This window comes from Aquarana catesbeiana, linkage group LG06 (genome assembly GCF_042186555.1).
Source record: "Aquarana catesbeiana isolate 2022-GZ linkage group LG06, ASM4218655v1, whole genome shotgun sequence".
NCBI lineage: Eukaryota > Metazoa > Chordata > Amphibia > Anura > Ranidae > Aquarana > Aquarana catesbeiana.
In genome coordinates this window covers 60,702,858-60,728,418 of record NC_133329.1, presented here as the reverse complement: position 1 = coordinate 60,728,418, position 25,561 = coordinate 60,702,858, and the positions used below count along the sequence as shown (strand labels likewise).

General features: G+C 44.0%; 1 protein-coding gene across 4 annotated transcripts in view; it reads right to left on the bottom strand.

Annotated features, from left to right (window-relative positions):
* Nucleotides 1-19,157, bottom strand: part of LOC141148520 (calcium-binding protein 5-like) — a 56,739-nt gene extending 37,582 nt beyond the window's left edge. The window contains exons 1-3 of one of the 4 annotated variants that reach the window (XM_073636056.1): nucleotides 19,023-19,157; nucleotides 14,466-14,764; nucleotides 234-8,841 (exon numbers count right to left, since the gene is read on the bottom strand). In XM_073636056.1, the coding sequence (XP_073492157.1) occupies nucleotides 4,172-8,841; nucleotides 14,466-14,748 (4,953 nt within the window). In that variant the 5' untranslated portion in view covers nucleotides 14,749-14,764; nucleotides 19,023-19,157 and the 3' untranslated portion in view covers nucleotides 234-4,171. The other 3 variants (XM_073636055.1, XM_073636059.1, XM_073636061.1) reach the window with 3 other exon arrangements.
* Between the last annotated feature and the right edge of the window lie 6,404 nt (nucleotides 19,158-25,561).

Here is a 25,561-nt window from a genome sequence, read left to right as displayed (position 1 = left end):
CACAGAAAGAAGCAGTCCTCTCTGCTGCATGCTGGGAAAATCAGAGAGCCATTCACTTCAATGATAATGTACAGAATGCTCTTCAATTTGCCGTACAGCAAGGAAGTAACACTTTAATAAGTTGACAGTGAGCGGTAGTTTTTAATAACATTAAATTACAGGGTGGCTTATGTATCAATTATAGAGGATTTATAAGTAAATCAATAAAAAAGGATTGAAAAACTGACAGTGGAAAAAAAAGAAAAACTAACTTTTATTTGGAACAAAAAGACACATCAGAGGTGATTCCATGGAAATATTCCACAACATTTAAGGCCAAATTCCATCAGGAACAAAGAAAATACCTGCTACTTCTGGGCTGGTTGGAGCATGACCCTCTAGTGTGAGCTTACACAGGACTGAGGACCTCCCTCCCATGTGACAGCATTGGGCCAATCACCAAGCAGTGCTGTCACATGGGGTGGAAAGGGGGTCCTCAGCCTTGTGCAAGCTCAGACTAGAGCGACTACAAGCTAACCCAGGGGTTCCTTACCTTGCTCCTGAGTGGGGCGGTAGGGAAGTGAAGAAAAGCAGAGCTCAGACTGGGGGGGAGGGAGAAGCAGAACAATGAGCCTAATAATAGGTTGTTCTGTGCTCATGTGCTAACAAAAAGCATGCTCATAGGAGGAGAAAGCAGAGTGAGCGGGAAATAAGCTCATCAGTCTGCTGCTTCTCTTTTCACTGTCCATTCACAGGATATGGGCAGGGACCAAAACTGGTTGCATTTCTCAACTTCAGCAGAGAAAAATGAGGTTGTCTGTCCTGCCAGACAGAACTGTGCTCAACGGCAGAGCTTTATAAATCTCAAGACTGGGTGGGCAAAAATTCTAATTTCCTGGCAGGTAAATCAGCTTCCTTACATGTACAGTGGAACCTTGGTTTACGAGTAACGCGGTTAACGAGCGTTTTGAAAGACAAGCAACTTTTTTTTTTTTTTTTTTTTTAAATCCTGACTTGGTTTGCGAGTGTTGTCTCACAAAACGAGCAGGATTCAAGTCAATGGGGTGTGCAGTACCGCATTTGGCCAGAGGTGACGGGGGTGCCAGTGACACTCAGAACGGTTCGGAGCCGTTCGGAAATATTCGGAATCACTCGAAAACACCCTTTCCGAGGGTTTCTGAGTGCAGCCGAGCTGTCCGAGTATTTCCGAGGCTCTCTGGCGCCCCCCCCCCACCTCTGGCCACATGGGGTATTGCATGCAATAGAAGTCATTGTGGAACAAATTATCTTTGTTTCCATTGACTTCTATGGGGAAACTTGCTTTGATATGCGAGTGCTTTGGATGACAAGCATTCTCCTGGAACTAGAAGTTTATGCTCGTAATCCAAGGCTCCACTGTTTTTAATTTGTGTATTTAGCTGTTTGCCGCGGCGGTTTGGCTTTAAAGCTGAATTCCATTTATAGCTTTTTTTTTTATAGTTACGTTGGTCCAGCTTGGATCAATGTAAGTATGTATGTGCCATAACAAAGAATATGAATAAGCTATTGTGCTGACAAGACTCCAACCGCCATTTAAACGGGGCACATAAGAGGGCCAGGAGAGTGGTAGGGAACCGCAGGCGAAGTGGATGCAGCTCATCTCCGATTGGTTTTTGAGATCCTAATACACATACATAACACAAACACATGAGGGCGCCTCCATCTAGGTGTAACAATTTATTAACCACTTTTACTTTTACAGTTTTACTGCTACAGGGCAGCACCTGTGCGCCGAATCACGTATATATACATGATCCGGCTCTTCCGGGTTAGGGGTGCGAATGCTCGGCGCCGCCGGCTTGCTACCGCTGTGATTATACACAGCAGGAGCCAATCATCGGGTACTTCTGACTAGATGTCCACCGGCACATGCCGATGATCCAGCAGGGAGGCAGAACAGCCGTCTGCCTATGTAAACAAGGCAGATCGCCGTTCTGACAGGAGGGAAGGCATGGATACTGTGTCTCTGCAAATCAGGGACTAGGATCCATCTCTTCCCCTAGTAAAAGCACCTCACACAGTATAGTACAACACAAGCTAGGCACACAGTTAACCCTTTGATCGCCCCTGATGTTAACCCCCTTCCCAGCCAGTGTCATTAGTACAGTGACCGTGCATATTTTTAGCAATGATCACTGTATTAGTATCACTGGTTCTCAAAAAGTGTCAGTTGGTGTCCAACTCTCTGCAGCAATGTTGCAGTCACGCTATAAGTCGTTGATTGCCGCCATTACTGGTAAAAAAAAAAAAAAATGAATAAAAGTATCCCATACTTTCTAGACACTATAACTTTTGCACAAACCAATCAATATACGCTTATTGGGATTTTTTTTACCAAAAATATGTAGCAGAATACATATTGGCCTAAATTGATGAAGAAATTAGATTTTTTACTTTTTTTGGGGGGTATGTTTTATAGCAGAATGTAAAAAATATTATTTATTTCTTTTTTTTTTTTCAAAATTGTCCATAGACCAAAAAATAAAAAAAGGTGATCAAATACCACCAAAAGAAAGCTCTATCTGCGGGGAAAAGAGGACATCAATTTTATATGGGTACAGCGTTGCACAACCTCTCAATTGTCAGTTAAAATAACACAGTGCTGTATTGAAAATGACCTGGTCATGAAGGAGGGTAAATCTTCCGGAGCAGAAGCAGTTAAAATGAATAAAAGCCACCAAAAAAAAAAATTCACTTTTTTTATATTCTTTTAATAAATTTCTACACCTAGATGGAGGCGCCCACTTGTGTTTGTTTTATGCATGTGCCATACATGTGGGATCACAGTGGAAGCTGGAAACTGGTCTAGTAGGCACCACTCTTACAGTGATTGCCAGTAGTTTCCTGCCCCCTTGCTAAACGGGCGCCCTACTGCATTGTTAACACAGAAGGTTGCTCACTTGACATGGCCACCATTCACGGAACACTTTCCATTTGCTCACTGATTCTCTGATTGGACTAGGGGGAGAGGCGGGGTGGTGTAATCATGATCTCTATCTTGTCCAATCAGAGAACAAATTTGCATTTATTAAAAAAATGCAAAGTGTTCCATGAATGGCGCCCCTGCCCAGCGGCTAACCTCCTGTGTTCACTAAGCGGCAGGGCAACCACTTGGCACAGGACCCAGAGGTTTGAAAGGGGTGTGATATAAGTAACCAACAGACCCGGTTCACCGAATGGGGTCTTAAGCACATTGTTGTATGAAGACATTGGTGTGGAGAGGAGTAGTGTGAAGACACTAGTGGTCACCTAGGGTAACGGAGGGTTAGCAAGCAGTCTGTTACTAGCATCTACCTGTTATAGGTGGAACGACCTCTAGCAGCAGGGGAGATGTTGTCAGCACTCCTTCCACTAACAGTCTGTCTCCCAAAGCAATGGGAGCAAAATGCACCACAGAGGTTCCCATCCTGTACAGAGGTACGGAAGTTCGAGAGTTGAGTAAGTGCATGTGTGGAGCCCACACAGAGGGCATGATGGGGCCCACTCCGCTACTGGGGAGTAGTAGTGGAAAATGCTGGACAGGTGGATGTGGACTTGGTTCAGCATATGCCTCCTAAATGCACATTAAAGAGAAGGTGTACACTGTCACGGGGAACCAAGGGTTACCTGGAGAACAGTTACAGTGCCAGTGTGCATGGTGCATGTTCATCTCTAAGTGTAGAGGTCCGCCTTAAGGTCAAGTATTCCCCCATGGCATCCTTGGCCTTATCCCAGGTCATTGATGAAGATGGCACAAAACAGTGCTTGGCCTGAAGTTAATGAGAAAACATGGAGGACATGACAAACAACTCATGTAGCTCTGCTAGCCTGCCTACAAGCTAGTGGAGATCACTGGAGTAGTTGTGCCTACTACATTGGCTTCCAGCTTCCACGGGGATCCCACAGCCATGGCACACACATACTTACATTGGTCCAAGCTGTAAAGATTGCTATATCTAGAATTCAGCTTTGGCTCCAAACAGAAGAACGTTATTAAATGTTTTCTTCAACTGTTATATTGACTTTCTTATTTTCTAACATATTAGTGGACAGTGCAATAATAAGTTGTGTAATACAAGTATAGACCAACTGGTACTTGTTTATTTCCCTTCGGTCCAGTTACATATACTATATATGCTCTGATTTAAGTAGATTTTGTTTGACCAAAAATAGTTTATGTTATGTTAAAAGTTTCTTGAAGGCTTCTCAAGGCCTCCTCCTGCGTTATATTTTGCCACTCTTCAGGTATGTCTGCTGGCTTGCTCTCGTACCAATCTGCAAATTGCTCATTAAACTCCTTTAGTACATATTTCCAATAATCGGAGGCGTTCATGCTCCGGTCAGGCTGTATGGACCAATCAGGATAGGTCCTGCGGTATTGACTGTAAGGGACAAACTTGTTATCTGATGTCTTAGTTCTGAATTCACGGGTTCCTAAAACGTCAGTGGTGCACACAACGTTGTCAAGCTTTCTTGTTTGATGGTCCTTGCATCCGCCTAAACCCTGGGGGCAATGAATGGAGGCAAAGTGCTCTTGGTGATCCAGTCCTCCTGCCTCACAGGGAACACGGCAAAATGGACACTGCTTCCCACATCCAAATACTTTTTTGAACAATTCCTCCTCCGGTTTCACGGTCATTTTTAAATGGACCGCTTTGAAGCTCAAAGAGTTGAACTCCTGCTTTATTTCTTCTTCTGTCCTAGGGAGGAAAGCCTTAATGTTGGAGGAAAACTCCTCAACAGACATCTGATTCTGGTATAATGTGGCTTTCACCACGCTACGAGGAAGAACTAACTCTTTTATCAACATTTCAGAAAATTTCTCTATAAATAATGAAATATGTGAACTTTCCAAGACTTCTGGATCACTAAGGACATTCATTAACTTTTTGGTAATTAAAGAGAGGACTTTAGCATGTAGTTCTTTCAAAGCCATGCCTTCTTTGTATTTGTTGCAAATATATTTTGAAATCCATCCATGTACAAATGTTTTATAGTTGTAGATATATTCGGTGTATTGCACAAATTTGCTGTCCAACAAAAGCTTTTTAAGCAAATCAAACTGAAAAAATGTTCGGCTGCTGTATTTTCTGGAATCTTCGCTCAGCAAAATATCATCCACCATCTCTTTTCCGAGGTGTTTGTAAATATGCTCGGTTATTGCTGGTTTAAGGCATGTGTCACAGAATTTTTTGGCTGTGAATTGGCACACATCTTTGGTTTGGAAAATATTTAGAAATTTCGAGAAGTATTGAGGTTTTAGTCTCTCTAAGCACAGCTTAGGGTCATTTTCTTGAACAAAGTACTCATGCATTGTCTGAAACATGGGAGCAGCCCTACCTAAAATTAGGAGCTTCACGTCTAGCTCAAACAAATCCGAAGTGTGGAGCTCCTGAAGGTTTTCCTGATTAAGTTCTTTATTGACCATGTCTAAAAGATCCTGGCAGTAAGTCTCTTGATAATCCCCTCCTAGGTTGACCTTGGCTTTTACGTAATCCAAACATTTCTTAAGCAACCAGTTTACAAAGCTTGTTAGCTTCAGATGAAGGTTTACACAATCATCTTCTTCACCCCAAGGCTTAGCGATAAAATCTTTGTCTACTGTAAAGTTCACATGCTCATATTCATCTAAATTTTGTATTTTGGAAAGTTTTGCAGTCACTAACCCAGATTTGTTTCCCAAGTCTCTTTGGAGATGTCTAAAGATTTCTTGCTTGATGTTATGTGTTTTTAAGCTCACCAACTGCAATCCTGAAAAGGCTTCTTCCCACATTTTGTTAAATTCCACATCTATCATCTGGCTATTTGGAGTAATGTTTGTTTCCCTGTAGTGCTCCAAGAGAGCACTGACTTTGTCTTCAATAATTTCGAGGCATTGATCTTGTTTGACTTGGAGCTCATTTTTTTGTTTTTGAATTTTGACAGCTTCTTCAAGTCTGGAGCGTAGCTGAAACTCGCATTGACTTCTTAGCACTTTCACACTCCGAAAGAACTCTTCTTTGTATCTTTCAATAAGGCTGCCCTTGGTAGAAGCACTTTCAAAATACTCCTCCAAAGATTCTTTTGTGCTTGTCTCTCTCTTCTGTAGAAAATCCCAGAGTTCAGCGTTTAATTTTTCCAATACGTCCATTTGAAGCGTTCCAGTCTGGTTCTTGATTACATTCTCAGACTCGGCCAACCAATGGTAGGTCGCTTTTCTGAACTTCCATTGAAGTTCTGAATATTTCACATTCAGTTGGTCATAAGCTGAAGCTACTAGGCTGTTTCTGAAGCTAAAAATAAAGGTTTCGTGTCTGACACTCTCCCATAGATGTTTTAACCACTGCGAAAAATCATGAACTGTTTGAGAGGTCATGGACAGCTGTTTAATAAATGTAAGCAGGTTTCTTTTAAGTTCATAAATGTTTTCACTGTAGCCAAAATTTACTGAAGCCATTGGTGGGTCACCACACCAGAGGCCAGGAATGTACACACTGTGATTTTCTAGGTCATGGTCAAGGACATTAGCAAATTCTTTCACATCTCTTCTTTTTTCCATTTGTGCAGCAAATCTGGTCATCTCATCTAACTGTTCTTTAAATTTTTTTCTCCCTCTTAGGTTATTCCAATGGGCTGCAATATCTGCCACATTCTGATGTACAAATCTGCAGTTGGGTTTCCTTCCAAATGGTTTCATCCTTAGAAATGCATGGACTACGATCTGCAAGATGTCATTCATCTCCACCACATTCTCCATAGACAGATTAATGATAGTGATGTCACTTAACCCAACTACCAGTGTTGCAAGCTCATTGTCATGTTCATAACTGCCTTCCAGGGACATACACTCTGGGGCTTTCAATCCTTCAGTGTCAATTACAAGAATGAAGTGACAGCCCAGCTCCTTCTGGAAGTCTTCTTTTACTTTAATGAGCGTCATGAAGGCTCCTCGAGTGCATCGTCCACTGGCCACCGGGAAATGCAAGCCAAACATGGTGTTCAGGAGGGTAGACTTCCCTGTACTTTGCACGCCCAGGACAGTTATTACTTTCAGCTTGCACTGTCCAGCTGCTTTTTCATCCAACTGAGTTAGAACATCAGTTATCCAGTGCAATGGGATATTGGAAGCATCTCCGTCAATCAGCTCCAGAGGGAACCCATCGAGCAGGAGATCAGCTGCTACTCCTGGGAGATGATGAAATTTTCCCTCACCTTTTTTAATTTTTTTCTCCTGAACCAAGAAAGATTCAGCTTCATAAAACTGAGCCAGTTCTCGAATGAAATGTTCAAGACCTAAGGAACCCACTGGCTTTTGTTGACCCCCAAGACCTTTCATGTCTAGACTAAGCGATTTATCAATGCTTTCATTTGATTTTGGATCTTGTAATTCTGACAGATGGGACATTGAAATGGAGTCAAGGAGAATCCTCATCCATTTTAGAAAATAACATCTTTCCAAGGGGCTCAACTGAGTGAGCGACTTGATAAACTTTTCAATGTCAGGTGGTAGACTGTACTTACTCTGTTGTACAAGTAAATCAAATTTCTCCTTTGTGAGTTGACTGTTGTATTTTTTTGAGCATTCATCGCCTTGTTTTTTCTTCCTGTATAATTCCTTATCTGTGTCTGCCAGTTTTTTACATAGCTCTCCCTGAAGTATCATGGTGTTTTCTTTATATCTTTCCACGTCCTGGACCTTCTCAGTAATTTCCAGTGCACAGCGTTTAGCAGTTTGACACTCTTTTGAATTCTCATCCACACAGATTCCAAATTTACAGGCTTTGCCTGCTAAGTCCTCTAATTTAGGAACTTTGGGAAAAGTGTTTATCACATCTCCAATTATAATCTGTAACTTTTTCACCAACATGGAATGGGTAACATTTCTCTTTTTTAAAAGCACCCGGCCTTCCTGTATTCTAAGACTTGGAGAAAGTTTTTTTAGGTAGTCCCGAGTAACAGCAATTGGTCCGGTATCATTCGAAATGACAATGTAATATTCGGTGTGAGCATCTCCCATCTTCGACAACACCTGGTATTCATTCTCACTTATACTGTCGACAAATATGAAAACAGCTGTAGAAGTCTCCCTTAGAAAGGCAAACTGTGTCGAGTTTGTTGATACATCTCCTCGTAGGTTCATAACCATAAAGGGCTCAGGAAAAACATCTGAGCTCCCTTGGCCAGAAGGGAAGTACCAGTAGGTTTCCACTAAGCCATCTGAGATTTTTCGAGGGATGTTCCCACCTTCCAAGTTCCTATGGATGAAAAAGGGAAACAGCCTCTGGGCGGAGGAGATAATATGATTTAGAATGGCTGATTTGGACAAACTGCAGTTCCCGAGTCTCACAAAGGAGAAGATGGGCATGGAGATGTTGACTAAATGTGCTTCCTTGAATCCTTTCCTATCTACCAGAGACCGGGGTCTCCATTTTTTCACAATGTCTCTCATTGCCCACAACAAGAAGGTACAATCTGGGCTATCACAAGCAGGGAGCAGCAGGGGGATGGCGAACTGACACATGGACATTTTGGAAACAATCTCCTGTTGTAAGAATCCATCAGAACATTGCAAGATCGCACATAGGACGTCAAGTGGATGGACACTGCCTAAATGGTCAGTTTCATTAATTTCTTGATCAGAGCTCCCACTCAGGTTTGAGTGTATAGGCTCCGTATTGCGCGCCTTCGTATTTAGAGACATGAGCATCCTTAGGAAAAACCATGGAGTGTCCTTCACTGTCTGGAAAGTAATTGGCTCCAAATTCTCTTGTCCAATGGTCAACAATTTACGAAGAGTTATTGCATGACTTTCATAGTTCTCCATTCCGAGCTGAGACAGTATTTCCCTGAAGGTTTTCCTTTTTGCTGAGAAAATGAAAGATATGTGAGTGTTATTTATATGGAAACATTTTTAACAAATATTTATTTTATCAAAGTAAAAAAGAATCAACAAATCGGGGGGACAAAGATTTTTTTAAACCCGACTCCACCCAAATTTTTTTTTTTCCCACCGCTCTCTCCCAGCCCTCTCTAACCTATCCTGGCTTTTAGGTGTTCTCACCTTGTGAAATCAGATATACTCATTTGAATCCCCCTATCCAGGTCACTTGCTGACACCGTTTCTACCTGCAGGGACTGCTGAACTAGTGCCACACTATCTCCGTCCTCATTGGATAGATTGTCAATCAAATCCAGTGACACCAGAGCGGGGGGCAGGGCAGAGTCTCACTGTCTGTGTCAATGGAAGCAGCAGCGGGACTCGCGAGCGCACCTGCAGGCATGCCCCCAGGGAAAGTGGCTCTCTGTGGGAGCACCCCAGAAGAAGAGGATCGGGATGCTCTGTGCAAAACCCTTGCACAAAGAAGAGAAGTATAACATGTTTGTTATTTAAAAAACAAACAAAAACCCCCTTTACAATCACTTTAACCCTTGCTGGCTGGTCCCCTTTACTTCCCTCGGCTTGAAATCAGTCCTCTTTTGGATCCTAAGAGGATCCCTCCACTGGCCAGCCTTGGGAAAGACCTGGTGCTGGATGATCACATGACCGCTGCATAGGGTAAGTGAAAAAGGGGGTTCGAATAGGTTATTTTCTTAACCCAGTGATCCGATAGAGGGGGGAGGGAAGGGTGGGAAAGGGCTCACTTATGTCCTGGAGTTAGGGTTTAAACACAAGGACCAATGACCTATCAACATGGGAAAACATATGAGCACATGTGCATCTTTTACATTGGCTTCTCCAGCAGTTTTTAATTTCATTGGTTTGTAACAACAGGGCAGACGTTGAAAAACAATGTAGTTCTTTTATTTGACTGGCTGTTCTCAATGCTACAGTTTCTCTTCTTAAAGTGATTGTAAAGTCTATTTTTTTTAAAATAACAAATATGTTATACTTACCTGCCCTCTATAGTGGATTTGCACAGAGCAGCCCAGATCCTCCTCTTCGCGGGTCCCTCTTCTGTGCTCCTGGCCCCTCCCATCTGTTAAGTGCCCCCAAAGCAAGCAGCTTGCTATGGGGGGAACCGAGATGAGTCACAGCTCCGTTTGTCCATTCAGACACGAAGCTGCGGTTCGGCCCTGCCCCCCCTCTCCTGATTGGCTAGCTGACTTTGATTGACAGCAGCGTGAGCCAATGGCGCCGCTGCTGTGTCTCAGCCAATCAGGAGGGACAGTCTCCGACGGCCAAGATATTCGTGGATATCACTGGACAGAGAGGGGGCTCAGGTAAGTATTGGGGGGGGGGGGGGCGAGGTGGACTGCTGCACACAGAAGGCTTTTTATCTTAATGCATAGAATGCATTAAGATAAAAAACCTTCTGACTTTACAACTCCTATAACTACATTTGTGCAATCTATGAAAAAAAAGCTAACAGGATGTGATATTATTATTATTATTATACAGGATTTATATAGCGCCGACAGTTTATGCAGCGCTTTACAACATTAGGGCAGACAGTACAAGTACAATACAATTCAATACAGGAGGAATCAGAGGGCCCTGCTCGTTAGAGCTTACAATCTAGGAGGGAGGATCAAGTTATACAAAAGGGTAATAGCTGTGGGGGATGAGCTAATGGAGAAAATAGTGCAGTTGTTAGATGGAGGCAGGATAGGCTTCTCTGAAGAGGAAAGTTTTCAGGGATCGCCTAAAGGTGGATAAATTTGGAGACAGTCTGACAGATTGGGGTAGGGAATTCCAGAGGGTGGGCATGGCTCGGGAGAAGTCCTGGAGGCAGATATGGGAGGAGGTGATGAGGGAGCTAGAGAGCAGGAGGTCTTGGGAGGAACGGAGAGGGCCATGAGGTTGGTATTTTGAGACTAGGTTGAGTGATATAGCTGGGGGCAGAGTTGTGGATGGCTTTGTAACTTATTGTTAGTATTTTGAATTTAATTTGTTGGGTGAGTGGCAGCCAATGGAGGGAATGGCAGAGAGGGGTAGCAGACACTGATGTGATACCTTTAATGAAGATTGCTTGGCCATCAACCTCCTGGCACTCCAACCCAGACCTGGACCCTGTAAGGAGGGACTGTGATGGAGACCCTGATGTAAGGGGAACTCTGGTGGGGACTCTGATGGGGACCATGGTACAAGAGGGGACACTGATGAGGACCCTGATTTAACCAGGGAATCTGATCTAATGTAAAAGGGACTCTGATGTAAAAGGAAATCAAATGGGGGACCCTTATGTAAGAGAGGAGCTTTAATGGGGATTCCAACCCATAGATATGGGGTTGTCAAACAGATAGCATCAGGGGGCTGGGCACTGCCCAGATGTCCCAAAGCAAAAAAAAAAAAAAAAGTTAAAAAAGCTGCATTTTGCTGGGGACAGCAATTTTATCAATGCTGAAACCAAATTCCTTTATACAACATTTATGGTGTTGCCCTGAACCTGTCGCAACTGTATGATAAATGACAGCTCCCAGCCTCTAATTTCTGTTTGGAAAAAAAGTGGCCGGGGATTCTCTTTATCTAGGCTGAATGTGGCCCTTTGCTAGCCCTTATCTGGCCCTTGGGGCACTATTCCTCCCACTGACACCAACAAGGAAGCACCATTTCTTCCGCTGACACCAACAGTGGGGAACCAATCCTTTCACGGACACCAACGATGGGGCAAAATTCCTTCCACTGATATAAACAACTAGGCATAATTCCTCCAACTAATACCAATGATGGGGCACTATTCCTCCAACTAATATCAATGATGGGGCACTATTTCTCCAACTAATATCAATGATGGGGCACTATTTCTCCAACTAATATCAATGATGGGGCACTATTCCTCCAACTAATACCAATGGTGGGGCACTATTCCTCCAACTAATACCAATGATGGGGCACTATTCCTCCCACTGACACCAATGATGGAACACTATTCCTCCAACTAATATCAATGATGGGGCACTATTGCTCCAACTAATATCAATGATGGGGCACTATTGCTCCAACTAATATCAATGATGGGGCACTATTCCTCCAACTAATACCAATGGTGGGGCACTATTCTTCCCACTGACACCAATGATGGAACATTATTCCTACAACTAATATCAATGATGGGACACTATTCCCCCAACTAAAATCAATGATGTGGTACTATTCTTTCAACAAATACGAATGATGGGGCACTATTCCTCCAACTAATACCAATGATGGGTCACTTTCCCCCAACTAATACCAATAATGGGGCATTTTCCTCCAACTAATACCAATGATAGGGCACTATTCTTCCAACTAATATCAATGATGGGGTACTATTCCTCCAATGAATATCAATGATGGGGCACTATTCCTCCAACTAAAACCAATGATGGGGTACTATTCCTCCAATGAATATCAATGATGGGGTACTATTCCTCCAACTAAAACCAATGATGGGGCACTATTCCTCCAACTAAAACCAATGATGGGGTACTATTCCTCCAATGAATATCAATGATGGGGTACTATTCCTCCAACTAAAACCAATGATGGGGCACTTTTCCTCCAACTAATACCAATGATAGGGCACTTTTCCTCCTTCTTCTGACTACAGGCGCTATGTCATTTTTTTTACTCCCGCTGACCACTCTGGCCCCCCTAAAGTCTGAAGGGTAGTAGACTGCCCCTTTGTTTAGAAAGTTTGGAGACCCCTGATCTATAGCATACCCCATCCTAGGTACTGTAAGAGTCTGATATAGGTGTTAATGGGGGAACCCACAAACAAATTTGTAGAGTCACCCCCAAATTCCATTCCAGATATAGTTTTTATGAGCGAGCCTCATGCAAAAATCAAGAAAAAAAGTGCCCCAAAAAATACATACCAGAAGTTTATCCTTGATGAGGGTCTGATATGGATGTCAAGGGGATCTCATGCAAAAAAAAAAAAAAGAAAGGACATATCCCCAAAAATTCTATACCAGCCCCTTTGGCTGGAAATAGGGTTTAATGTAGTGCCTTCATTGGTTCCTCTCCCCCCCCCATCAACATGCTAATGCAAGTTTACGTAAAACCTTTTCCATTTCAGTCCAGGAGAGGAGCCGGTACAACTGTGCAGGACTGAAGAGAAGGCCAGTTGAGGATTCAATTATAGATATTAGAGCGTTTTATGAAATGTCATACTGTTTCTTTATATTGTGACGTGTCAGGAAATTATTCCTGTAGGCCAATACAGTTACTATGTAAGTATCGTAAATTAAACACTGCGCTATCAAAAAAGGTGCAGAAAAGGTGAAGCAGCTACATGCAGTGCAACAACAACCACGAAAATACAATATATAAAGAAAAATGTAGCGCATAAACACCAAACTGTGAAGATCTACAAAAAATGTTCATAAATGGTAACACCATCTATACAATGGATAACTCTGGAGTCTCTCATCGTAAAGTGGATAAGTGAAGTCAATCCAATAGACCGTGTATAGTTGAAAAATGTCCCACTGATTAAAGATGGGTAGGTGAAAAAGGTAGTTGATGTTCAAGCTTAAACCCCCGAAAACATATCCATCGGCTGTATAAATCTTGATAAAAGTAGTGTGTAAAAATCTCTTACCAGATATACTGGACTCCCGTGTCAGTGACAGGGAATCACTTAGGCAGGGTGCCCCACCGGGCGTTGGAAAGGTTGTCCCGGCTCACCGAACCCTCCAGGTCAGACTCTGCGTGGATCTCCAGGGGTCACCAGGTAGGTCCTCGCGATGAATGGCCAAAGCACGAATCAAAGGGAACGGAACATCTCCACTGGAACTGAAGTGGGAACTGGATTCTCATTCAAATAGCATGTGGAGAAAGGAAAAAATGCCTCCACATAGTGTAGATGAAAAAAGTTGTTTTTTTATTGCTAAAAAGCCTGATAACAGTTAAAAATGTGACCACAATTGTAAAAACAAAGATGGGCAACAAGGAGGATGCTAAAGGCGCTTTTAGCATCCTCCTTGTTGCCCATCTTTGTTTTTACAATTGTGGTCACATTTTTAACTGTTATCAGGCTTTTTAGCAATAAAAAAACAACTTTTTTCATCTACACTATGTGGAGGCATTTTTTCCTTTCTCCACATGCTATTTGAATGAGAATCCAGTTCCCACTTCAGTTCCAGTGGAGATGTTCCGTTCCCTTTGATTCGTGCTTTGGCCATTCATCGCGAGGACCTACCTGGTGACCCCTGGAGATCCACGCAGAGTCTGACCTGGAGGGTTCGGTGAGCCGGGACAACCTTTCCAACGCCCGGTGGGGCGCCCTGCCTAAGTGATTCCCTGTCGCTGACACGGGAGTCCAGTATATCTGGTAAGAGTTTTTTACACACTACTTTTATCAAGATTTATACAGCCGATGGATATGTTCTCGGAGGTTTAACTATCTGCCTATGCTTGAACATCAACTACCTTTTTCACCTACCCATCTTCAATCAGTGGGGACATTTTTCAACTATACACGGTCTATTGGATTGACTTCACTTATCCACTTTACGATGAGAGACTCCAGACTTAGTAATTGTACATCATCTATATATCTCACCATTGGAGAGGTCAGACAAGGCTGGGAATAGAAGGATTATATCCTCAAGTTGGAAAAGGAATCTCCGGCAGACAGACTCTCCTTGCTGAACGATGGTGTTGAGGATCTTCTCGATTTTATCTCTCATGCTCCATACAATAGAGCCAGGATGGACATCTTGGGATTTAAGGAAGTCCAGCAAGCTCAGCTTATTACTGAGGTGGCCCACATCATCCTCTGAAATCTCACTGAGCTTTCTTCTTAACCGGTCAATGGTCTTTGATGCCTCTTCACAATAAGCCATGGTCTATTGGGCAAGACTAAAATATGGGTAAAGTATTAGTATATACATGCAAAATTATTATGTATTAGACCCTTTTATATTTTACCAATCCATTTTCAGACTTCGTGTTAAAGTGACTGTCTAGACAAAATTACATATGTAGTATTATTTGCAGAGCTATTCCTCATGTAAAACTGCATGTATATCCGGTATTATTTATACAGCAGAGAAATTCTGCATTATGGTCACTAGATGGAGCTGACGACCATAGGAAATTATCAGCTCCATCTATGGGCCATAATGTGTTTTTTTCCTGATTCACTCTATTATGTATGAAGACTAACATTTGACCTGAAGAAAAAATAGCCCCCATTCACACAAACCCAATGTACATGTAGCTCCATAGGAGTGAATTGTATTTATACTTAAACCCCACAGGCATTTCCCCATGTTTTGTCTCTTTAAAAATGCAACAAGTACAGAAAATTTCTTGGCAGAGATCCATTAAGCTTCTAAATTTCTGTAGTAAGCTGTAAATGCTAATTCTGCCTGACTTCTCCACTACAGGGGGTCCCCGAGTTACAAACCTCCAACTTGCGAATGACTCCTATTTACGAACGGGAGGCGGCATCGGCGGGCACATTGGAAAACAGCGGAAAACATCAGAAAACGACGTCGGAAACAGCGGAAAACAACAGAAAACGACAGTGGAAAGCATCGGAAAATAGCGGAAAACATCGGAAAACGACGTTGGAAAACATCGGAAAACGACGTCTCTGCCATTCTGCGCATGCGCTTCCGACGAACAAATCCGACTTCAGCACAAACAGGCAGTCCCTAAGCCGTTCGTAACTCGGGGACTGCCTGTAATAGACTACAGTAGCAGTCCCCAACCTTTTTGGCACTAGGGACCACTTTTGGTGTAGCCAATATCTCAGTCAGGGACCTGGGGGTGGCAGATGGGGGAGGCAGTTCACGGAGTCTCACCCCCCCACCTGCACTACAAAGGAGCAGGTGATGTAAGAGGGACTGCACTGTAATGAATGCAGTCCCCCTTTACAGTGCAGTCCCCTTTATATCACAGTGCCCCTTGCAGTTATTGCCCCCATCACAGTCCTCCTTGCAGTAATGGTCCAACATTACAGTCCTCCTTGTAGCCATGGCCCCCCCCATCACAGTCCTTGTAGTCATGGCCCCCATCATAGTCCTCCTTGTAGTCATGGCCCCATCACAGTCCTCCTTGTAGTCATGGCCCCCATCACAGTCCTCCTTGTAGTCATGGCCCCCCATCACAGTCCTCCTTGTAGTCATGGCCCCCATCACAGTCCTCCTTGTAGTCATGGCCCCCATCACAGTCCTCCTTGTAGTCATGGCCCCCCATCACAGTCCTCCTTGCAGTCATGGCCCCCATCAAAGTCCTCCTTGCAGTCATAGCCCCCACATCACAGTCCTACCTGCAGTCATGCCCCCTCATCACAGTCCCCCTTGCAGTCATGGCCTCAATCAGAGTCCTCCCTGCAGTCATGCCTCCCCCATCGCAGTCCTTCTTGCAGTCATGGCCCCCCATCACAGTCCTCCCTGCAGTCTTGACCTCAATCACAGTCCTCCCTGCAGTCATATCTCCCTCATCGCAATCCTCCCTGCAGCCATGGCCCCCCCATCACAGTCCTCCCTGCAGTCATAGCCCCCATCACAGTCCTCCTTGCCGTCATGGCCCCCGATCACATTCCTCCCTGCAGTCGTGACCCCCATATCACAGTCCTCCCTGCAGTCATGCCCCCCCCATCACAGTCCTCCCTGCAGTCATGGCCCCCCATCACAGTCCTCCCTGCAGTCATAGCCCCCCATCACAGTCCTCCCTGCAGTCATGGCCCCCATCAAAGTCCTCCCTGCAGTCATGGCCCCCCATCACAGTCCTCCCTGCAGTCATGGCCCCCATCACAGTCCTCCCTGCAGTCATGGCCCCCATCACAGTCCTCCCTGCAGTCATGGCCCCCCATCACAGTCCTCCCTGCAGTCTTGGCCTCAATCACAGTCCTCCCTGCAGTCATATCTCCCCCATCACAGTCCTCCCTGCAGTCATGGCCCCCATCACAGTCCTCCCTGCAGTCATGGCCCCCCATCACAGTCCTCCCTGCAGTCATAGCCCCCCATCACAGTCCTCCCTGCAGTCATATCTCCCCCATCGCAGTCCTCCCTGCAGTCATGGCCCCCCACCACAGTCCTCCCTGCAGTCATGGCCCCCCATCACAGTCCTCCCTGCAGTCATGGCCCCCCATCACAGTCCTCCCTGCAGTCATGGCCCCCCATCAGAGTCCTCCCTGCAGTTATAGCCCCCCATCACAGTCCTCCCTGCAGTCATAGCCCCCATCACAGTCCTCCCTGCAGTCATGGCCTCAATCACAGTCCTCCCTGCAGTCATATCTCCCCCATCGCAGTCCATCCTGCAGCCATGGCCCCCCCATCACAGTCCTCCCTGCAGTCATAGCCCCCATCACAGTCCTCCTTGCCGTCATGGCCCCCGATCACATTCCTCCCTGCAGTCGTGACCCCCCATATCACAGTCCTCCCTGCAGTCATGGCCCCCCCATCACAGTCCTCCCTGCAGTCATGCCCCCTTATCACAGTCCTCCTTGCAGAGATGTCTCCCCATCATAGTTCTACCTGCAGTCACCCCCCCCATCAAAGTCTTTCCTGCAGTCAACTGCAGATCGGGACAGAGAGTGGGAGCTGCCAAACTTCTATTAACAAGCGAGTTATTACCTGCTTGTTGTTATGATAAGTCTCACTCATTTTTTTTTTTTAGTGTACATAGAGTCTCGCTTAAAATCTATGGGTTTTCTGAGGACCTCAAACATTTTTTTTTTTTTTAGTGAAGTGCCCCCTTATAATCCATATGGGGTTCAAGGGGTCTAATATGCATTTTGGATGGGACTTTTTTTTTCATTTTTGCTGTAGCATGTGCTACAGAAAAAATGACATTTACGAAGAGCAAAAAACAAAAATTTAAATTGCTGGCAAATTAAATTCATAGCCAGCTTCTTAAAAAAAAAAAAAAAAAAAACAACCCCCCCCCTTCGCTCAAAAAAGGGGGGGGACAAAAAGCAAAGAAGCCAGCGATGACAGCTGCCAAAGTCATTCACTGGCGATTTAAAAAAAAAAAATCCACTGTAAATATCGATGTTAGAATAAAACATCACTGCTCCCAGCTGCATGGAATTTAAAAAATATATATTTTGCATTAGAATTGGCCCTAACTGATCTCAATAGGGTTCAGGTAAGGCATCCAAACTTCTTTGAAGTTAGCTTTAGCAATGCTATAGGGAAGGCTGTTTTAGCTGAAACCCGTTAGCATGTGACTGTTTTGTTTTATTATGTAGCCAATAAAGACTTATATTTTATGGATGGCACAGAATAGCTGGCTTGATCTTACTACTAATTCTGTTATTGGAGCGTGGAGGCATTTAAGCCAGACAACCAGCTCACGAACCAGAGAAACCAATTTTGCGGTTGAACGTGGGTATTGTTTTCTTTCTACAGTATGCAGAAGTAAAATTGTAAATGGAAGTGAAATCAGTTAGCCATTGGACTGTTTATCTGATAGGAATTTTTATCATCCGATAAGCCCCCCTGCCCACAGACCCCCACAACCACCCGACCAGGGTTGTGGGGAAGAGGCCGTTGTCCTCATCAACATGGAAGGACCCCTCTGGCAAGAGACCTCCCCACTCAGTGCCGGGACCATCTAGAGCCCGGGGCAAACATGCCAAACTGCACCCCCACCCCAAGATGTATGAGCCTTATGCCCCCCCCCTCCGAAAAAACATTGAGCACTAACCTGCATGCTTACTCCCCAAGCGTAAATTCCCTCTGCTCCCTGGAAAAATCCAACCCCCTGCTGAAATCCCCCCTCCCAGCACAAATCTTTGGCCCCCATCCCCCCTCCCAGCTCAAATGCTCTCTTTCCTGCAATCCCCCCATCACACCCCCCCCCCCCCAAAAAAAAATCACTTCTCCTAGCACAAATCCTCCACTCCTCAAATTTCCCCCGAGTACACATCCACCCCCCCCCATTGCTCCAGCCTGGTAGCTATTTGTACAGGTCGATCGGTTCTATACATACAGGATAATAATTACCTGGATCGGTCCGAGTGTCAATGCCTTCCTCTATATCATGGGGATCATCCTTTCCCTCTGCAGGGGGATGGCTGCGGAGAGCCTTCTCACAAGCTGCACCAAACAAAATATTAGCGATCACCCCGACCCCATCACATCCTCACTCAGCACAGCATTACCTGTAATAGGAAGACAACGCGGTACTTTCCCCCGAACGGAGGAAACCAGTCCAACCACTTCTTACTGGAAGAGATGAAATGCAGGAAAACAACCCGAGCCGCGGTGTCAGGTCACTCTAACAGCTGAACGTGAACTCCAGACAAATGTTACAGTGCAGGTTACAGGTAATTGGTGCAACCAATTACCTTCAGAAGTCACATAATTAGTGAAATGATGTCCACCTGTGTGCAATCTAAGTGTCACATGATCTGTCATTACATATACAAACCTTTTTGAAAGTTCCCAGAGGCTGCAACACCTAAGCAAGAGGCACCACTAACCAAACACTGCCATGAAGACCAAGAAACTCTCCAAACAAGTAAGGGACAATGTTGTTGAGAAGTACAAGTCAGGGTTAGGTTATAAAAAAATATCCAAATCTTTGATGATTACTAGGAGCACCATCAAATCTATTATAACCAAATGGAAAGAACATGGCACAACAGCAAACCTGCCAAGAGACGGTCGCACACCAAAACTCACGGACCGGGCAAGGAGGGCATTAATCAGAGAGGCAGCACAGAGACCTAAGGTAACCCTGGAGGAGCTGCAGAGTTCCACAGCAGAGACTGGAGTATCTGTACATAGGACGACAATAAGCCATACGATCCATAATGTTGGGCTTTATGGCAGAGTGGCCAGAAGAAAGCCATTACTTTCAGCAAAAAACAAAATGGCACATTTTGAGTTTGCGGAAAAAGACATGTGGGAGACTCCCAAAATGTATGGAGGAAGGTGCTCTGGTCTGATGAGACTAAAATTTAACTTTTTGGCCATCAAAGAAAGCGCTATGTCTGGCGCAAACCCAACACATCACATCACACAAAGAACACCATCCCCACTGTGAAACATGGTGGTGGCAGCATCATGCTGTGGGGATGTTTTTCAGCAGTCGGGACTGGGAAACTGGTCGGGGTTGAGGGAAAGATGGATGGTGCTAAATACAGGGATATTCTTGAGCAAAACCTGTACCACTCTGTGTGTGATTTGAGGCTAGGACGGAGGTTTACCTTCCAGCAGGACAATGACCCCAAACACACTGCTAAAGCAACACTTGAGGGGAAACATGTAAATGAGTTGGAATGGCCTAGTCAAAGCCCAGACCTCAATCCAATAGAAAATCTGTGGTCAGACTTAAAGATTGCTGTTCACAAGCGCAAACCATCCAACTTGAAGGAGCTGGAGCAGTTTTGCAAGGAGGAATGGGCAAAAATCCCAGTGATAAGATGTGGGAAGCTCATAGAGACTTATCCAAAGCGACTTGGAGCTGTGATAGCCGCAAAAGGTGGCTCTACAAAGTATTGACTTTAGGGGGGTGAATAGTTATGCACACTGACGTTTTCTGTTATTTTGTCCTATTTGTTGCTTGCTTCACAATTAAAAAAAAAAAAAAAACATCTTCAAAGTTGTGGGCATGTTCTGTAAATTGAATGATGCAAATCCTCAAACAATCCATGTTAATTCCAGGTTGTGAGGCAACAAAACACGAAAAATGCTAAGGGGGGTGAATACTTTTGCAAGGCACTGTATACATACACTAAATCCTAACATGAGAATTGTATTTCTTTTATTTATTTATTTAAATATTTTATTAAACTATATTTATTCATTTATTGCAGCTTATCAATCTTTAAATCGGTATTAATCACTTCAATACTGGGCACTTATAATATAATTATAATTTTTTCGGTGGTATTTAATCACCGCTGGTCCACTGTGCGTGGAGCCTTAAACCTGCATTGCCAGAGAAAAATCCCAACTATGACCACTAGATGTCACTATGTGTATAATAATGTACTGTATTTGTACACTATATTGTCAAAAGTATTGGGACGCCTGCCTTTACACACACACACATGAATTTAAATGGCATCCCAGTCTTAGTCTGTAGGGTTCAATATTGAGTTGGCCCACCCTTTGCAGCTATAACAGCTTCAACTCTTCTGGGAAGGCTGTCCACAAGGTTTAGGAGTGCGTCTATGGGAATGTTTGACCAATCTTCCAGAAGCGCATTTGTGAGGTCAGGCACTGATGTTGGACGAGAAGGCCTGGCTCGCAGTCTCCACTCTAATTCATCTCAAAGGTGTTCTATCGGGTTGAGGTCAGGACTCTGTGCATGCCAGTCAAGTTCCTCCACCCCAAACTCGCTCATCTTTGTCTTTATGGACCTTGCTTTGTGCACTGGTCTAAATCATTTGGTGGAGGGGGGATTATGGTGTGGGGTTGTGTTTTAGGGGTTGGGCTTGGCCCCTTAGTTCCAGTGAAGGGAACTCTTAAGGCGTCAGCATACCAAGACATTTTGGACAATTTCATGTTCCCAACTTTGTGGGAACAGTTTGGGGATGGCCCCTTCCTGTTCCAACATGACTGCGCACCAGTGCACAAAGCAAGGTCCATAAAGACATGGATGAGTGAGTTTGGGGTGGAGGAACTTGACTGGCCTGCACAGAGTCCTGACTTCATCCCGATAATTTGGGATCTCCCTTCACTTTCTCAGTGATAATGGAAAACAGGACAAGAAGAAAGCATGAACATTCCTAACTGGGGAACAGACAACAATAAAAACCAAACAAGTGTTCTAATCTCTCTCCACTCCATTCAAAACTAAAAAAAAGGTTCAACCTTCTAACTTCCACTTTCGATGGACAGCTTGTTCTGTTGAAAAATGCCAAGAAGCAGGATGGACTTCTCGCGATCATGTGATCTCTGTGATTGGCCGTCAAAATAGCCACATGATCGAGAGCCTGTCCTGTTGGCTTCCGATCATAAACATAGAATGGGAGCTTTCTGTGACAGCTCAGTCACTGTGCTGGGGCCCACCCGTCCTGCTGCCACACATATGTAATACGTTCTTGGCTAGAGGTTAATGTTGTCTTGGCAGAGGTAATGTCCTGCATGTAGGAGGGGCTTCGTGGTTGGCTAATTTTGACAAGCAAGCACAAGAACCTAATCCCCGTTCCAGCCCTGTTAGAACACGATCCCACCTGCTGAGGTCGACTCCTCCGCCACTTTGCACCCTGCTCCTTGCCGTAGGCCTCCTCCCAACATTCCCGGCCAGGTATTCTAAGGTTAAGTTGGTTTTGGCACTAGGAGTTAGCTGCTGAGTTGGTTGTTGGATTGTCCCTTGAGAAGAGAGATTATTCTTTGAGGTGAGGAGTTTTTTTGGAAAGATGTAGTTAGCTGGATATTGCACAAGGACCTGTCCCCTAGGTATGAAAGCACATGGACTTTTCCTGATGGGAATAGGGACTGTAGAATCCCTCTGCAGGAAGAATGCAGGGACTAGGTTGCACTATGGATTTGCGCTCATGCCTTGGCCCAGCCCTCTTTACTACTCTCATCCCGAGATTGCTGCATTTAGAGACTTTCATAACTTTTCTCAAGCTGTGTCACCATATTTACTATGGTCATCTGTATTCTTTTTAGTTTGATAGTAAAGAGGAAAAACCTTTATTATCTGTGTGGTCCTGAGTTAATCTGCTTCACTGGGGGACTACTTCTTGGCATGGATTTTTGCAGGGAACATTGGGGCAGGCACTATAAGGGAAAGGTTTGGGCCAGAGATGGAACTGTATTGTGGCCATGCCAGACTGGGTTACCTCTAGGGTCCCCTAAGGGGTGTAGTCTGTTTGTCTGTCTCTCCGTCTATAGTGGACACCTTAGGTGGGTTCCACGCTACCAAGGACTAAAAGTTACTACAGGTTGACCCTCAAAGGTAAAGAAAGGATTGTTACTTCTTCCCATGTGCCCCACTTTACTATAATGTTAAGTTTGACTTCTACCCAAAACGTATTTTCTATCTTTGGACTGAATGAGGAACTTGTGTCTGTCTCCCTGTTGAGGACATCCACCCTCACTATCTGGCCGTTGTCATCAGAACAGGAAATGAAAGAATCCAAATTTTACAGATGTCACTGAAGCAAGAGTAGAGCAGTAGAACTCCTCTTACATTCTGTTGGGCCACTGGGACAGGAAGCAAGGGTAACGCTCAGTGTTGGCTCAAATTCTACTTTCAGTGTGCGAGCCATAAGAAGAGTTTATCTTCATAGTGTGCCAGTTCTATTCTGTTTGCCAGTTTATTGAAAATATAGATTTACAGCATGAATTAATCAGAAAAGTTCACTTCCTTAGCTTAAAATATTATTATAGAGGATTTCACAGAAATTATACTGTATACCCATTGTTCATTACAAACAGTTTCATTCAGTCTCCTAAAATAAATGTCTGTGTTCCAAATAGAGTTGCCTTTCATTACTTATAGTGGTATTAAACCCCACAGCAAAAATCGAATATATTGTAGCTTATCAGTCCCTAAATATGGTGGTTGCATTGTTTTTCTTTCTTCAGCATTCTTGGTCTTCTTATCCTTTATTTTTACCTGGTGATCCGGTCACTCGGTCAGTAGCCCGCTTCCTGTCTCACGGTGTCCCCACTCTGGATTGAAAAGCAACAGGGACACCTTTGGACAGCAGCATTGGCTCCTGCTGCTGTCAATCACAGCCAGCGAGACAATGAGGAGAGAGCGAGGGCAGATCTGAGCCATACTTTGTGAGTGAATATACAATGCCCATTCAGGGAGCACAGCCTCATTCTCTATGGAAATCCCCCAATGGAAATGTACACACTAAGGCCCCATTCACGGGTTATTCACGGGTTTATGGGTTATGACTGAGGCCTTATAGGCTGAAACGCTTCAATTGTCTTAATCTGCGTTTGTTCACTGTGGCTATTCAATAAAATGAAGAAATTTTAAGAGCAACAACCGGAGTGCGGATCATTTTTTCTACATTACTCTACTCAGCCAGCGACAGTGGATAGAGCACCTGGAAGCTCTGCTATCTATATGGTGTATGGGTAGTACCACTGACTTTTCTGTTTATACTAAGGCCCCGTTCACACCTGAGTGTTTTGTAGCTTGAAGCTGTCGGCTGTGAAAAAACATCAAAGCCTTCATGGCCTGTGGGAAAATGCGAAGATTTATCTACCAAGAGCTTCTTTGAAATCTTGCCATCTTCCATATTCTGGTGCATGAAGAAGTCTGAGAGGTGGGGAGATAATTTAATTTAGGATGGCTGACTAAAGCCGGCCATAGATGGATTGAATCAGTTCAGCAGGGATCTGTTGAGATTCAGTCCTTCTATTCAGTCCTTCTATCGGCAGGTTGGTTGTATCCAAGTCGATCCAGTGATTGACTTGGGTACAACCAATCTGTTGGATTTTGTACATGTGAATGCTGCTGGCGGCTGTAGCCACTAGCAGTAATCATTGTGTTCTGCCAGCAGGGAAGGCTCCTTGCTGGCAGAACACAATAGCGCTGCAGGAGGAATTCCCCCATCAACAAAGACTATGTTGATGGAGGAATGGAGCAATTTTCTTTCCTTCTACCACAGGTGGAAAATCAAATCATCTTTAGACAAGCTGCAATTGTTGACTCTCACAAAGGAAAAGACAGGCATTGAAATCCTCACCACGATATCCTCTTTAAATTAATTTTTATCATCTCGCAATTGAGTTCTCCACTTTTTACTATGTCCCTCATTGTCAACGGTATGAAGGTGTGGTCAAGACTATCACAGGCTGGAAGAAGCAATAGGATTGCAATCTGTCACATGGACATTTTGAACACAAATTCCTGTTGTAAGAAAATGTCAGATACGTTTATAAGAACACATAGGACATTCAGGAGATGGATAGTAAATAAATAAATGTAGCGCTATGTGTAAAATTATAAATATAAAGTGCAAATCTCTAAAATAAATAAATCCTACATATAAATGATTAGTCCATAAAATGAAAAAATTAAGAAATAAAACATGAAAAACTCTTCTTGTGATCAGTGTATCCACACAATTCCACCACAGTGATTGTTCGTCCTCAAAAGGAGTGCACACCACCACCAGTAAAAATGCACGCTCACCTCCCAGATGAGTCAAAACTCATATACGGCTCTCCCCACGAGCTCTTTGCTCTCACTTCCTCTTCCCAATCATTGGTGGACAATCCAGGTGGCTCTTTTCTTAATGGTAACTCAGCTCATTAATATTCAAAGGAACAGATCATCTCCCAGCTTGGCTCAAGATTCCATGAGTTCAGGACATGTAAATAATAAGTATAGAGACCATAGTGTTCTCCTTTTGAGTCTAACAAACTCACCCCTGGGTATATTATAATTTTGTTGGTTTAAAATAGAGCAAAGAGCTCGTGGGGAGATCCGCATATGAGTTTTGACTCATCTGGGAGGTGAGCGTGCATTTTTACTGGTGGTGGTGTGCACTCCTTTTGAGGACGAACAATCACTGTGGTGGAATTGTGTGGATACACTGATCACAAGAAGAGTTTTTCATGTTTTATTTCCTCATTTTTTCATTTTATGGACTATTCATTTATATGTAGGATTTATTTATTTTAGAGATTTGCACTTTATATTTATAATTTTACACATAGCGCTACATTTATTTATTTACTATCCATTTTGAAACTAGTGTGGTGTACCACTTGG